This window comes from Colias croceus, chromosome 9 (assembly GCF_905220415.1).
Source record: "Colias croceus chromosome 9, ilColCroc2.1".
Taxonomy (NCBI): domain Eukaryota; kingdom Metazoa; phylum Arthropoda; class Insecta; order Lepidoptera; family Pieridae; genus Colias; species Colias croceus.
In genome coordinates, this window is record NC_059545.1 from 3,720,225 (window position 1) to 3,737,566 (window position 17,342).

The window sequence follows — 17,342 nt, forward strand, 5'->3', positions numbered from 1 at the left end:
ATTTATGCATTGTAAAATCTATAATTGCACGCACGCACTAAACTAAGTATAAACTATTTAGAATTTATGAATTCGTTACTCGGATATAGCAATCTTGTTCAAGATTTCAAAATGTATGTATACTAATATAAATCTGAATATCCTTTGTCTCCTGTATTCATATAAATTTATCCCAGTCTTCTGTGAGCCATTATATGACATCAATCATTTATCCCCATTATTTATTAATATTAAAATAGGTACTTTTATATGTTGTACTGCTGTAAAATCCAACGTTTATTAGTATCTATCTCAAGATGAAAGCCCAGATTCCCCAAAGCCCCGTTAAATAGATATGATAAGGATTATATTTCTAAAATCGATAGTTTCCAGTTGCCTTTAATCTAGGTCAGCTTAGAAAGTGTCATTGGGATGTCGGGAAATCTCCAAAGAGAGCGTGTCAACATTTGCGACACTCGGCCTCTGGAGACGCAAACAATTGTTCACATTACACCCTACTATTGCAACGATATAAGGCCCATATTGGCTTGGCATGTTTGATAGAATTGCAAGCAAGATTGATGGTACGGTGAACGAACTTGGTAAATATAGTGATTTTGGCAGATAAGACTTAAAGCCTTTCACGATTCAATTGTCATATTTTTATGACAGTTTCCTTTTTCAGCGTGATATTGGGCCTATTTATAGATTTGATTCAGCACATAATGTTGGGAAAATAGAGAAAAAGCGTGGACAAGATGGCGAAAATGATATGGCACGTTTCACTTAACTATTTTGTGTTAAACTGAAACGTTTTCCAGTTTTCTGTATCTTTGTTTGTATTTTTTTTATTTGCATTTCAGTCTGGATACTTATAAAATAGAGAACCATATACGATAAACAAGGCTATAATATTTTGTTAGAAGAAATAATAGAAGAAAAAATAGAAGTTTAAATATTAATTTATTTTTATAACCTATAATAAACCAAAAAAGCTTATGGTCTAAGATCCGAACATAAGGCGAAGTTCAACGGCGTGATAATAGAATGAGACCAATTTTATAATAATTAATTTAGTCTATTAAAAAATGATTTTTTTTTTAATTCATTAAAAATGTCCTGTCCAGGATTTTCCCAGTCAACCCATTTTTAATACATTTTTTAATATACTAAATTTATTATAAAATTGGTCTCATTCTATTATCACGCCGTTGAATTTGTTCGGATCTTAGACCATTAAATTAAAACGGTTGTGAATAGGTCGTAAAACTATTTAATAACCATAAACGTTTCCAAATCAGGTAGTAGGATATCTACACGCTTGCCAAAGATCCAGGATGGTAGTACGCATACTATTTATTTCAATAACTCAACTGCTTGTTACAAAAAAAAACGAACTATCCAGAATAAGACGCAAAGCGTTCTAAAAAAGATTAACATGCGATTTTCTCGAAACCTTTGATGACTAATGTAGTATAATAACATACAAAGCGTAGGTCGGATACCTCTTTGTGTCGGTTGTTATCAAAATGATATATTAGTGACGATAATTGCAGTTATCAGGTATTACGGACACGCATAATTTCAAAAGATGAATGAACTGTATTTTAGGAACAGATGAAACAAATGTTAATGACCTGATTATATAATGCGTATATAAGCGTTTATGTATGTATATACGTTTCCGTTTTGAATGAAGAAATTTTAATTAAAAACGTCTGTTTACATTTTCCATGTGATATAGTATTAGAAGATTCTGAGAATTATTATCTTTATATATGTATGTTGATATTATATTTGATCAAACAGTTAAATGATTAACTATATAGTTTACTGTCTATCATTACTAAATTTCTCAAAGCAACTAGAAATATAGAGTCGGTAATTGTTTAAAAATTTAAAAATCAATATTGAAAAAAGGCGTATTTACTATTTACCTTACTATATATAAATTAATTAATTGATGTTCTTCAATTAAATCCATATAAAATACAGATATTAATAAATCAGTTATAATATGGCACACAATCAGCTTTATTTATCCTACTAAAATACACAAAAAGGATGCCGACCATTAAAAAAAAAAATCCAATGGAAACCAATGGAAATCTTCGGAATTCTAACAATCCTACTTTTTGCTAGTTAGCGGCCAACAATGTTATGAACTTATGAGAAGTTAATGAATGCCATATATTTTAAGTAAATTAGTCATAAATTATTCGTCTAACGATTTCGGTCTTCGCCTTTTAAAGTTCCTGATACATTCCTATAACTCAAGAACCCAAAACTTTCAATTTATAAGGTTTAAAAAGTAATTAATAGACCTACACTAAAATATATTTTAACAATGTGATTTTCAATCCAACTTTACTATGTTATTTTTAAGCTAGCTTTCCGCCCGCGTCTTCGCCCGCGTTGTCAAAGAAAAACCCGCATAGTTCCCGTTCCTTGGATTTTCGGAATGAAACCTATTTCCTTTTGTAGGTTTAAATAATAACACCTTGAATAACACTAAGTACAAACTGTCTTCGTAACTGTCATAAGTTCAGTTCAGGCAGACGTGAAGAAGGCAGATAGTACCTTTTTTTTTTTTTTTTTTTTTTTTTTTTTTTTTTTTTTTTTTTTATAGTGGGGAAATCTTCCAAAGATACCCACTGCCCCCGGGGAAGGAGCCGTGGGTTATGTCGGATTCCTACCGACTAAAACCCCACTGTGTTCCGTCGAGCCGCTTTAATGAAGGCAGATAGTACCTAGGTAGTAGGTATAGGTAGTTACCTATACTACCTACTATCTTTTACTAGGTACTGTCTTTTTTAATAGTAGCAGTAGTTACTGCTACTATTCGTAGGGATGCATTTAAGTAATCTCCAACACATAGTAATGAGGTGAAGAAGTCTTAATACCTATAAAAAAAACGTTATGTTTATTAACTGTATTGGAAACAAAATCGGTCAATTATTTTGCATGGTAGCTCAATCCGCTAATTTAAAAGTCACGACTCACGACCCCATAACGTACCGTTAGTGTTAACCATGGCATTTGTGTGACGTCACAGTTCAACGCACTCTAATGTTTATCTATTTTTTACACACATTATCTTGTTCGCAAGATTAATGTATTTTCTGTGATTAATATATGCACACCTTTCTAATTATCTTATCTCAACTATTGGGTCAGTAGATAAAATGTCAAGATTTGGTTCATATTATCTATAATATCTACTGCGGAAATTGAGGAAACAATACTAAGAATTGATGAAAATCAATGTATAATCAGCTGTTTAATTTTATTATATTTGCTATAAAAAATTGTAAGCTGATATTTTTTTTGAAAATAAATAATAATAGATATTATCATCATCGTACTCAAAACTTGTTCTGTAAAGCACTACTATGCTAGAACACTTACCTATAAGGTATGTTTTAATAAATACATAAATATTATGTACTTAAATACAATCAAAATTTCAAAAACATTGTTCATCTTTGCACAGTCGGTAAAACACATAGTTTATTGTTGCATGTCTATAAGTTTTGAAACAACATAACATGGGTTGTATGGCGAAAATAGATGCTCTACAAATGATGTCTATCAACTAGAATAAACAACCCTTTCCTTTGATTACACTGAGAAACGTAATCAACATTTCAAACAAGAAGTCATTGAGATAATAGTACTACGTATGGAGGAGACACCACGAACAAAATCTGTGCGCCATTTTTTTGCTCTAACTAAGTTTTAATAAAAATTATTATCTAGTTAGGTACTTACCGATGAAAGTTATTCCTTTGCACTTTTCCGTATTATTTGTATTATTTGTGCAATATCGTAACACACACGAAGGCATATTTTGATGCGTTTCACTTTAAAACAAAAAATTAGCGTGCAGTTACGCCATATGGCGTATGTTGAGCGGAACATGAGTGATGCAGGCGGTGTAGTCTCCATATGTATATCTCAATGCAAGAAGTATGTATTTTATCATAATGTTCATACAAAATATTAATATTATACCAAAAATTGCGGATATGACTAAAATAATTCTCAGAATTGAATGTTATACTTTGTCGTGATAGCGGTCTGTATTCAAAGAGCATAACTTTTCTTGTATCTAATCCATATAGTAATGGTTATCGTGCTGTGTGTGTTATTTGTTTAACAAATACTTATTCACAAAAAAAACACAATAACTATGATATGGCCTGCGAAGAAAAGAACCTTATGATATAGATATTAACGTAACTAGGTACACCATATTTAACATTACCTAGCGCAATAAAACGAACAAAAAAAAAATATCAAGACTGGCTTTTTGGCTTTAATTTTAATTGCATCCGGCTATCACATTAGTGTTTAACTTTGTCAAATATTTGAAATGTTTGAATAGTGTAAATCTATACATAAGTGTTATTATATTATATTAAGTATAATATATAATAATAAGTTATTATATAAGTAGTGTTATTATATAATAATAAGTTATTATATTAAGTATACCTCAATGTCCACATAAAACAATCACACGCTGACCATCCGTTGTTTATCGATATGAACAGTTTATGCAAATTGTATGATTATAATTATGCTACATATCACCAATTTATATTTGAATTCACTACAGTGAGATGTATTGATTAGTGAATATTAATTTTATTTCAAAATATATTCATTAGTTTCTAAACTATACTAGGTACACAGCATAATATTAATACCTAAGTATGTAAGTATAGTCTGTCTATAGTCATAAAACATATTTGAGAAACTAATAATATTCAGAAGCATGGCGAGTATAATAATTGCCATCGGGTGCTAGCTGCATCTATACGCTTTTTTTGTTCTCATTTTTATTAATCTGAAATCTACGTGGATAAATCTTCTATGTCTCTCTTCATACTTCAATTGACGGGAAGAAACTGGATGAATGCAGCTGACAACAGAAGGAAATGGGGACAGTTGGAAAAGGCCTATACCCGAAAAGGCCCGGGAAAGTAATCTGTAATATTATATACTTATTCAATATTTGTTTTTAAAGTATAACTTTTAATGTTTTGGAAATATAGGGGCTTAATAAAGAAAAATTGTTTAAATGGAAAGGAGCTGGAGAATTCCTTTGCCTTTCATATAAGGGCATGACAGTTTTCAAAGTATGTTTATTGTTTATGTGTGTTTATTTTTGCATAGCACATGGCGGTGGATTTTTACCAACTGTTTACAATAAACAGTCGTTACACACCGGTTTGATATCGTGCTTTGGATGTCTTTACTTCCGCCAGTCTTATTGTACTAATGTTATAAAAATAAATGCACGTGTGGTGTGAAGACCCGTGTCCCCGAGTAGGGTAAGGGGCAGATACATTGTTCATACATCTGTTTCACTGATCAATTTTCTGTAGGGACAAATAGGTGATCAGCCTTCTGTGTCCTTCCAGACCGAGACATTTTTTTTCTATGTATCCACCGGGAATCAACCCCAGGACCCCTCAGTTCTACGCTCACGCATCAACCACTGTACCCAAGAGGCGTGTATATTTAGGTGATAGTAATTTTACAACGCTGTAAAATTGTAATCATTGTTTATTTATTTATTCTTCACTGTATAGGAAATACAAAATGAAGACGACACAAAATAAAAGATACAATCGGCATACAGTGGGCGGCCTTATGGCTATACGCCATGTAAAGTAATTGTTATAAAATCACAATCAATTTTCCCCTCATATTTTTGACAAAAATGTTTTTTCTTTCATATTTAGATACTTACTCGTAACGTCAATAAGTCTACTAAGTGCTTATAAATTTAATTTACACCAATAAACTCGCGATCATCAGATAACGACTTTGTTTCTAAACCTAGTATTAGAACAGAAAGAATAAATAGACAGTTCAATTACAAACTTACTAATTACATACGAATAATTTATAGGACAAAAGGTCATGTTTAATTTGGGCTGCAAAAGTTATCGTGACAATAAAGTATTAATTGATTGACGAAAGAAGTTAACGGCTGTTGAAATGTCATGGTTTAGTTTCAAATGTCGGATTTAATTATAGTAATTTCAAATTGTTCTAAACGATGTGAAATGTTTACCTAATTACTGAATAAGAATTTTATGATAAGCATTAGCTTATCCCAATGTAAAATTCTTATTCAGTTAAATATACGCGGCGTTAAATATTCTTCCATATAACTACATAGAATAAAACAAAGGCGCTTTCTCTGTCCCTTTGTATGCTTAAATCTTCAAAACTACGCAACGGATTTTGATGCGGTTTTTTTAATAGATAGAGTGTTTCAAGAGGAAGGTTTTAGATTTAGGTTTAAGTATAACTTATTAGGTTTTAGATAAAGCGGGTGAAGCCGCGGGCGGAAAGCTAGTTTGTTTATTAAATAATTACAACAAACTAGTTTGTTTATTAAATAATTAACAATCAAAATGTATTTTTTATTAGCGGGAAACTTGTTAATAAAAAGTTAGTATACATAATACTGCTACTTCAGAGAATTAAATTACATTTCTAAGTTACCTACTATAAAATCATAATATTACTTTTAATAAAACAATTACCTAATTTATTAAGCAAGAAAGCATATTTATCAAATATAAAATTATTAACTAATCAATCGATTATACCAGAAAAATAAAAAGATAGGCTGTTTCGTTAAGTAGCGACTTTTTCCACTCTACCACCTGAGCTATAAGAAGTAAGAACTGACATTTACAAAAAGCAGCGGTGAGGAAACATAAGCCGAAAACAGAGAAGATAAAATATTTGAAATAATTTCAATATAATGTATAAGTAGAAGATGCATATTTCTAAATAAATAACATTCAGTCCACACATAATATTCCAGAGGCCAGAATGGCCTCCACAGATACCCGAAACCATGCAAAATTGCCGTCATAGCCGAAGGGATAATTATGTAGTTTAGTAATAAATTAAATAGTCTCCCGCTGTGTCTGTCTATCTGTCTGTCAGTATACGATAAGCCTTACTATAGGTATGTATAAATAAATATTATGTAGCTATATGAATAAGCGATTTGTTAATGAAATGCATAAATTAAAGCAAGACACACGCCTCTTTCTGTTGTCACGACAGCGATGGTGGTGATAATTATAATAAATGAAATTCCTTCAAATGCCTTTGTTTCAGCGGAAAAACGAAACATGTAGGTAGATTAAAACTATCATACATTTTTCAACGACTTCAAAAACAGGAATTCATTCGGCACATAATAAGTAAAAATAATAGATAGCCTACATAAATTATTTACACATTGGTACCAAATAAAATTCCATATGAAATATTAATAATATTAAGACTTATAAACACAAAAACGAGTGTGTGTGCCGAGCACACGCGTCAGAACTCAGAAGTGAAACTTCTTTGAATCTTTGGCAAGATTCAAAGATACCAAAATCGTCGCTTTACTCCACGACGCGGACGTGACAGTATTGCCATGACTCGACCGTGAAATTTTACTCTCTACACGTCTATAGGAGTTTTACTTCAAAAATATTAATTTTATGGCCTGACCGAGGATTTTTTTAATTAAACTTGTTCGGAGCCTGGGCTCGCACCTAGTATTAGACGGACGGACATTTCTGTATAGATACTGTCTGGGTTGGTACTCTGACAACGCTGCCCTATCGGAATAATTAAACAATTTCTGACGTAACTAGTAACTGTGGATAGACGTGCTATAATTATTCATTGATTATTGATATACATGATTTAATGTAACAAATAGTTATATGGGTATAAAGTGATTAATTAATAGTGCATTTTGAACCAATAAATCCAAAATAAATAATTCGACAAAAGTTATATGATATGATGTATTTGAGACTGTACTTACTAAAGTAAGAAAAGTATGAAGAATAAGTTGGAAATGACATTAATTAAATGAATCATAATATTATAATTTAATCAAAAGGTAATTCGGTCACTCGTGAATTGCGAAGTAAATTGCAATACTCGAAAAGAAATGCTTCTTTGAAACGTAGCATCTGTTTAACGTTTAATCATCGACAGATCGTAAATACTTTAATTAAAATGTTTTATTCGCAAATGTAATTGAATCGAAGATAAAGGGATTATCTGCCCGATTTAACTCAAATGATATAATTGAGATTGATTGCAGTATAATGATTTGTTTTTAATGTTACTTTAGCACATGCTTTCATGTGTTTACAAGCACACCTGCTTAAAATATAATATTATTCATTAAAAAATTTATAAGGCCAAAAATGTAAAACTGTAATAATATAAGTCTTAACGTTTATCTGATGAATGAATGATTAACTAACGATAATGTCATAATTTTGGTACCTAACCATTTAAAATTTCTGGGAAGTTTAAAAATTCTTATAATCGTACAGACTGGACACACAATATAGTCTTTTAAACAGGTTCAGGCAGTTAAATTTTAAAAACCAAGTTTTTACTAGCGGCCGCTGTCATATTCGATGTAACAGAAGATTGATTGTTACCCAAAAACATAAATCTTGTGTATTTTGGCAATCTCCACGACGAACTAGTTTTTGTGTTATTCCATGATTTTTCATCGACGCCTTAATGTCTCTTTCTACCAGTAATTATTATAGTCTTATGTGAATTGTGTAGTTTATATAGTTTTGTAATTTGTTCTTATTTTTGTTCATCTATGTTTTATCTATTTTCTATTTATACCTATCATCTATCTTTCTATTGTTTCTATTGAATTTGTTACACAGGAAACTATTTAGAAGTTCTATAAATTTCTAGCAAACTATTTTAGTACTTAGTTGTTGAACATCAAATACAAGTATGTGATTTGGGAATATAACTTCTATGCTGCAAGTAAATAATGGTCATTATTGAATAGCCAAGGCATGTACTGGCTTCATGCATTTGCTTAATATCATTTCATCATTGATTACGATCTCGCTGTCACATTAGCAAATTGTGATTGCCGAAATGTCAACAGTCGACTTTGTCAGCAATGACTGTTGATTGATTTCTGTCAATAGTGTAGTTTGATTTTAAGGCTAAAACTAACACTAACACTACGTCGTTATTAGGAAATTGTTAAATTATAATGAATTAATATTTAGCTATTTATTTTTCATCATCATCATCATAATTCATTAATGCAGTAATCATTCCTCTCAGATGGTAATAGAATTATAGAGGGAAATAAAATTATTCCTTTCAATTTTTCCGCAAGCCGTATGAATCAGTTGCATAAAGCTAACAAAAATGTAGTCATAAATTAATTGAACTAATCATCGGCACAGTCAAAGACCTAGCAGAATCCACTAAAACAGAGATAACATCAGAAGACGCGATACTATGAGAGAAAACAAGTATGACTAATGGTGATAAAATAGACTGAAATGTTTGTAATTGCTTAGAAAAATATAACATTAATTTCCATTGTGCATGAGTTCATACTGGAATTTAACTGGGATGTGATTCAGAGAATATAATTGAAAGCACAGATTAAAATGCGTTTCGCTTTGGTGAAGAAGATTTGACGAGGAAACTAATAGAGTCTCAATTTTTACTTAATCTATCGTATTACATGATTTAAATAGCAAACTACACTCCACCCATGTAACTACGTTACAATTTTTAAGGACCACATCATAAAGTTGGTTGGTTGGGTTACCTGGAGAAATGGCTCTGTCGTCATAAGGTCGCCTATTGTGCAATTTATGTGTATTTCATATTATGTTATGTCTTTAATTTGGTGTGTACAATAGAGATTTCATTCATTTATTCATTCAAAGTGGCCATAATTTTACACACGACACACACACGATGGTTATTTCGGAACCTTTGTGCCTATATTTTTAATTTGTCGCCAATTTCTGTTCCAGGACACTAGCCAGACAATTGCTATAATAACAGTTGTTGATTAAATTAGCCAATACAGTTTGACAGCTTTATTAATTTATAACACCAATGATTGTAAAATACCCTCCAATTATTTTAACAACAAATTCTTAGATACTGTATGGGGAAATAACTGGAATGATCGTTGTCTTGTTGAATTCAATTACATTTAGTGATAGTAGAAAGGGCGTGGAATCTTAACGAAGCTCTTTGACCGCTTTCTAACCGACATTTTATTAATTTGACATGTATCCGTGTATTTTATTAACGGTAATCAATTTAAACGTACCTAAGTCGAAATTTTCTCTTACTTGTTTCGTCTCGAACCACCGATTTTTTACATATTTATTTATAGGTACACAGTTTACAGCTTTATTCAATTACAAGCTGTGTCCCGCGGTTTTACTCGTATTGCTGCACTCCTATTGTTCTTAAGGTGATAATAATTACACCTTCATAAATGGACTATCTAACCGTGAAAATTTTTTTTTAAATCAAACCCGTGTTTCCTGAGATTAGCGCATTCAAGCAAACAAACAAACTCTTCAGATTTATAATATTACTATAGTTAATGTATAACGTTAACCCAGCCACTTAACATGCAAGTTGAATTACTCAACTTCGTCCATTGTAGGTAGGTATTCTTTGATGGTCGCCATTGCAGTTTCGTTTATTCGCGTCCTAACTTCGCTAACTTAGTTACGACATACAAGTTGTCTATTTTAAGCGCTTCGCAATTGGCCTTGTGTTTTCTAGTGATTTTGTATGCCTGGCAAATCATATGCATTTTTCTATAATAGAGAAATATCAAAATGATTTTTGTAAAGAGTGTTAATGCATAATATGCAATACGCCTCAACTCTATTTTATACAAATAAGTTTGGAAAAATTTGAGTTACAATAAAAATATTTAAAAACATAAGTTTAGTCATAAATTACATAATATACTGATTGTCTTTAGTTCTTTCTATTAGTTTTAAATCAAATCACTCAAAGCATGTCAACGTTTTGCTAAATTATTTTAGTAGCTGCCCCAAATTTGAAATCTACATATCCTCGTCAGCGGATTATGACCTAAATCCTAATTAAAGGTCTGAGTCCGTACAATGGGAACAAAAATGGGTTGATGAATGATGCATTGATGGGTATTCACCTCTACTTATACGTGGTGTTTTTGTTATTGTTAATATGGTATGTTTTTTATGCCTTTAATGTAATAAATAATAATTATTTCAAAATATAATGAGCCCTGTAATCTCAATTCAAGAAACTGAACTTTAGATGTTGTTTTCGAATATATCTTCTTCATATAACTACATTAAAAAAATAACGTTTGAAGCTTAGGTAATAAAATGGTTAAGATAAAGGCATTTTTCCAAGAAGATGTTGAAAATTGCCCAAAATTCACATTTTCAAACAATTGTTGCTGCAAAATAAATGTTATCAGACAGCTAATACTTGTCAAAATCTGTTTTATTATATCAGACTAAGAAAATGCTAATGAAGCGAATTTGATTACGCCTAGACTAGATTATTTGAGTTTGATTTATATTCGCTATTCACAATAGTCACTCTATTAACAAATCTTCTCTCTATTCTAATCAAATTTCTATTAATAAACAGTTATATTTATTAATATGCAATAAACATAATTATACTTAGGTTAATAATGTTCAAAGAAAAAAATTGGTTGTCTGTAAAGTCGGTTTACTGACAATAGTTGAACGTGACAACGCTCGATTGTGCTTCTTTGTCGTTCGTTCCGCGCTCTCGCTCGCACTTCAAGCCTACATGGAACGCCTCAGATGAGTCAGAGCGAGGTAACGCCGCATGAGTCATGTTTTTTCGTGCGTGCAGCCGGCTCTATCGAATTATAAGACGTTGTCACGTCAAAAATGAAATTCAAATTAGTATTGTGTATTCGAAATTCCCATAAAAAGGGCAACGTAAAGAAATAGAAAAGCTTTGTTTATTTACTGAGTATTTGAGAGAATTTCTATTTGTTTTTAAAACAATAGGTTTATATTATTATTTTATATCTACGCCTATAAAGACGGCGCCGCGGGCAAAAACTATTTAGAACAACAGACTACGGAATTCTAAGCTTAATTTTTATTAATTTATGTTTTTACAACTGAAAGACTTTTTTAATTGAAATGAACTAAATTATACGTAGGTGACATCATGGTTTTAATTGATCTTAAAATAAGATTATTTTATTTTTATCGCAATTGTCTCATTCATATTTTGAGCTTTCAACATTATGCTGACCAATTAATTGCCTGTATCTTATAACGTATCTTCTATTTGCATGTACATAATATTATTTACTTGACTTGATCCTACTAATATTATAAATGCGAAAGTTTGTATGGATGTATGGATGTTTGTTACTCTTTCACGTAAAAAGTACTGAATGGATTTGAATGAAATTTAGCACACATATAGAGGGTAACTTGAATTAACACATAGGTTTCATCCCGGAAATCCCACGGGAACGGGAACTATGCGGGTTTTTCTTTGAAATCGCGGCCGAAGCCACGGGCGGAAAGCTAATATAAAAAAGTATACAAAGTTTTATACCTATATATCTGAAATTATATCCAAAACCATGTATGATTCTAACACGTACTCATACGCACACACACGCATACACAAACACATTTTCAAAATAATGAATATGAAAAGTTATGGACCAGTGAATGCAATGATTAATTGAGTATTTGAATAAATTTTTTTTTTTGTGCTAAATGGAAAGATTATATATTAGTTTTATAACAAAACTATTTTTTTAAATTTTTTTTTGCAATAATTCAAAAGTTATTTCAAAATAAAAATTAGTCTTTGAATCCAGTACCGAAAACACACCGACAATCCCGAAGCGTCACCCGGACGCGTGTGACGTCATAATGTTAGTTTTCACTCATTGCAGTTGATACAAAAACGTATACAACTATAACATTTTGACGTCATATTTATGGTGACCAGTCATGGCGCGTTTATAGTCACGTGATTTTAATTTAAATTTCATCAATTTTTAATTGCTTATAATTAATTGAAAAACATTTTTTTTTTTGAGTTTTTTGCATTAAATATCAATATTATTAATAATAAAGTTTTAAAATACATGAAAAAAATCAATATTTTTTTTTAAATTCAAATACTCAATTCGGAAACTTGAAGCAATATTACCTGAAACGTCAGCAATATTTCTAATATAGTTGCCAGTACATCGAGTGTATACAGCTGAGAGGTGCTATATTGTTTGTCTTGGCCCCGAACACCGTGTGAAGTCACGTAATAGTCCAATGGCTATTACTTGTGTCAGACAGACACGTTTGTATTGGAAAATATGAAACATTATACTTTGCTGCGATAGCGAAATTTGTTTGGTTCTATCAGTGTTCAGTGTTTAACTATGGTAAGTTCTGTGGATGTTTATTACTTAAATATAAACTACCTACATACACCGAGCGGCCCAATGAGACTACGACACAATAGATTTTCTATTGTGTCTGTGATTCCGGGGGCTGAGGCATTAATATGGTTTTGTTGGTAATGGTTGGTAATAGAGACAGTTTTAGCGGTAAGGTTATTTACGGAAATAAAGATGGCTTCTTTTAAATGATTATCGATGTAGATAACAGTTAATCAAAATTCGTTCAGCCATGCACATATAATATTATATTCATAACTAGCTTCCGCCCGCGACTCCGTCCGCGCGGAAAAATTAAGATTTATTTTTTCTACGTATTTTTCCGGGATAAAAAGTTTCCTATTTTATGCCCAGGATAATAAGGTATAATTATACCAAGTTTCATCGAAATCGAACCGTTAGTTTTCACGTGATGCCTGAACATACAGACAGACAGACAGACAAAATTTTTTTTAATTACATATTTGGGTTTGGTATCGATCCAGTAACACCCCCTGCTATTTATTTCTTCAATATTTTCAATGTACAGAATTGACCCTTCTACAGATTTATTATATGTAATGTATAGAAGAGACTTATGTTTGCGTTTATAATAACAGTACTGTACCCTTGTTCTTATAATGTGAAAACTTTAATTGTCTGTCATTAACAGAGTTTACCTACATTCTTCCTAATATATAATATTATCTATTATCTATAGTAAGATCTAGGATAGTTTAACTTTGTGTGCCTACTTAACATAGGTGAAGGTATAATGTGGGCGGTAGGAGATTTAACTCAGAGCGCAGGATACCTACTTATAAAGTATAAACCAAGATAGTTTTACCGTTATCACGTCATTTCGTGAATAATTTAATAAATAACGATTTTAAAATTGATAGATGGATAAAGGCTTATGGTCAAGTCTATCTAATATTTCAAAAAGTTGCTAGATGAGAAAATTTTACGAAAGTTCTTGATTTCTGTAAGAAGTTTTAGATACCATTTCTTATACTTACCTATATTTCATTTTATATTATACACTGAAGACTGTATAGGTTTAATAAATTTCAATAATTAAAATATGTACTGTATTTTAAAATTTGCATTCAATAGGTACCTAATTGTTAAACAATCTAAGGCATTTCATACAAATGACCTACATATTGAAAATAGAAGTAACTGGTCCCTATAAACCAAGGTTGATGGAGTCATAAAACCTTAATTGTAGATATTAAATCTAACAAACGTTTAAAATAAGTAATCAATGTAATTGGATACGCAGATAAATACGTGTAATTATAAATTTATAAAAATATGCGGATTACCTACTCTTTTTTATGGGTTAATGTTGTAAGTAATCGAAGCTATTTGGAGAAAGTTGGAATTAGATTTGAAGCGTACATTTTAGACCCATGTATGAATATCGACAAATTTTAGCAAGCAACGAAAAATGCGACTAAAATAAAAGAGAGTAAATCATTTATTATTACTATAAAATAGGTACTAAAATTAATGTTTTCTGACGTAACATGTAATTTCCAGAAATTGTTTTTATTAAATATTTATTTTCCATGTAACTCCATCGAGTCGAGTGATTTGTTTTGACAAACATGAATGCAGTGAATAGTGATCCAGAGAAATAATACAAATATTTAATAAACAGTAAACAAATCTTAATAAAACAGGCATTTATAGTCATTTATATGTTAGAAAAAAATGTGTGCGTGTACTAGTGTACACACGTAAGAAGTGAAACTGCTTTGTGACCTTTTTTTTTTCAAAAAATAATTTACTATAGAAGATCGCGTGACGGAAAAATGTCACGCTTAACGAAAAAATGTTACACAAAATTTTTTTCCAACCCCGATAAAGAAGTTTCACTTCAATAACTATTTTATAACACTATAATATGTATCTGGTTGTAAATTCAAGAATAGGTATTTCTAAGGAATAGGTACCTACACTTAAAACTACATATAATTGTTTAAATGTACTTATTTATTAAATTATTTTATTACATCACATTATTATAATACGAATGTTTTTACTAGAGAGACCTCGCATTTTTATTTCATCTAATAGTACATATATAAAGCTGAAGAGTTCTTCTGTTTGCTTGAACGCGCTAATTTCTGAAACTACTAGACCAATTTTTGAAAATTCTTTCCGTGTTATATAATATAATATAGCTTTGTTTTATCGGTAGTAATTAATAATAGCTAGCTAATGTTTAATAATACCTATAGATTAATATCTTAATAATTGCATCTTAAATATAACATGGAAATATTATTTTTTATTTATTTTATTACACTTTACTATGCTAGTTAATAATAAAAATTACTTAAAACTAAAACTTATAGCTAAACTAGTGCAGAGGGCGGCCTTATCACTAAACAGTGATCTCTTCCAGGCAACCCACTGTGTGAAGTATATTAATTAATTGTACTTAAATACGAGTAGGCAACTTTGATTACAATCTTGCAAATAATATGCATTTAAATTTAATAGTGCAGGTTAGTCTTGTTAGACCCCTTCCTACGCTTAAATGCTTCCCACACTCCAGTAAATAATGTTGTTTACTACAATTAGGTATATAAAAATGAAAAAGGATTTTTAAAATTCATAGATTGTATGTTGTTATATTTTATTTATTGTCTCTAACAGATTAAGAATTTAAGTAGGTAGGTAATATATGAAAATAATCTTCAAAAACATTGTATTGTGTAATCATAATAAAACCGTGACCTTTAAATGAGCGATAGATAATATAAATTATAAGATCCTATTATTAATAGGAATGAACTTATCATTACAGTCGTCCAAAGTATATTATTTTAAAAACATTTCATACATACATATGAATAGTATACAAGAGGTGTTGTGTGAGGTTTTTATACCTAAAACTTTAACCAGTCAAATATTCCAGAAAATACTATTTTTATGTTAAAATGATGACACGTTATTAATATCTAGGAATCGATATTTATTAAAAAACTAGCGGTCCGCCCCGGCTTCGCCCGTGGTACATTTTTACGTTTTCTCTCCATAAGAACCATCCTCGTACTTCAAGAAATGTAATAAAAAAAGAATTATTAACGAAATCGGTTCAGTTGTTCTCGAGTTATGCGCTTACCAACACATTTTGCGATTCATTTTTATGATATTATTATACATTATTATAGATATAAATGTTTATGTTTAACCATTTGCAAAGCATTCTTGGTCATTACAAAAACCGCTTTCCAGTAAACAAGTTTAAACCTAAAATTATCCCGTAAACTTCGCATCCTGACGTGTAATTTTAATAAGTTGCGTGTTCAAAACGGTTATAATTTATTGAAGAAGATTTAAATTTAAAACCAATTATATAAAAAATAAAGATAAATAAAGATTGCGGTGTATTTCTATGAATTAACTCTCACAGGTTTTTGTTTAAGATAAATATTCTACAAGTTACTACTTATTAATAAATTCATACCGGTAGAAATTAAAGGTCAATTTCATGTGTAAAAAAATGTAAACAAACTTCAACATCGCAATATTTTAAGCATTTTATGCATCAGTTCTGTGTAAAAATTCAATAATATTAATGTTGCCGAAAATATTTAATTCATTTGATAAAAAATTGCGAATATTTTCTATAAAACTGTAAATAACGAATTATTTTACTTCGACTTATTAGGTATATAAATATCAATACCAAAATTAAATAATTAACCACTCAAACACGAGAATTACTTACAAAATTAACTTCATCATGTTAACTTTTCATCACAAATCACAACACATATCACAAAATTTACGTAAAATTCACACTCATACTACACACGATGTAGGTGCGCGCGCGCACACGCAGCGTCTGCTATATATTAACTGAATGTATCTCTGATACCGCGCAGGGAAAGAGCTTAAAACCTAAACCACATAATACAGCATTGTCATACGTAAAAACTAAAATACATGATGTCAATAAAGGTAAATAGTATCGAAAATTAATTGGGTAATTTGAGGGGAAAATCGTTGTCCTGAATTATTTTAAGGCACTTAATTTTACACAAAT

The 17,342-nt window shown here is 30.5% G+C and overlaps 1 protein-coding gene across 5 annotated transcripts in view; it reads right to left on the bottom strand.

The window, feature by feature from the left end:
• Positions 1-17,140, bottom strand: part of LOC123694241 (collagen alpha-1(V) chain-like) — a 76,618-nt gene extending 59,478 nt beyond the window's left edge. For all 5 annotated transcript variants that reach the window (XM_045639624.1, XM_045639621.1, XM_045639625.1 and 2 more), the window contains exon 1: positions 17,025-17,140. In XM_045639624.1, coding sequence (XP_045495580.1) covers positions 17,025-17,041 — 17 coding nt within the window. In that variant the 5' untranslated portion in view covers positions 17,042-17,140. The remainder of the gene's footprint in view (positions 1-17,024) is intronic.
• Between the last annotated feature and the right edge of the window lie 202 nt (positions 17,141-17,342).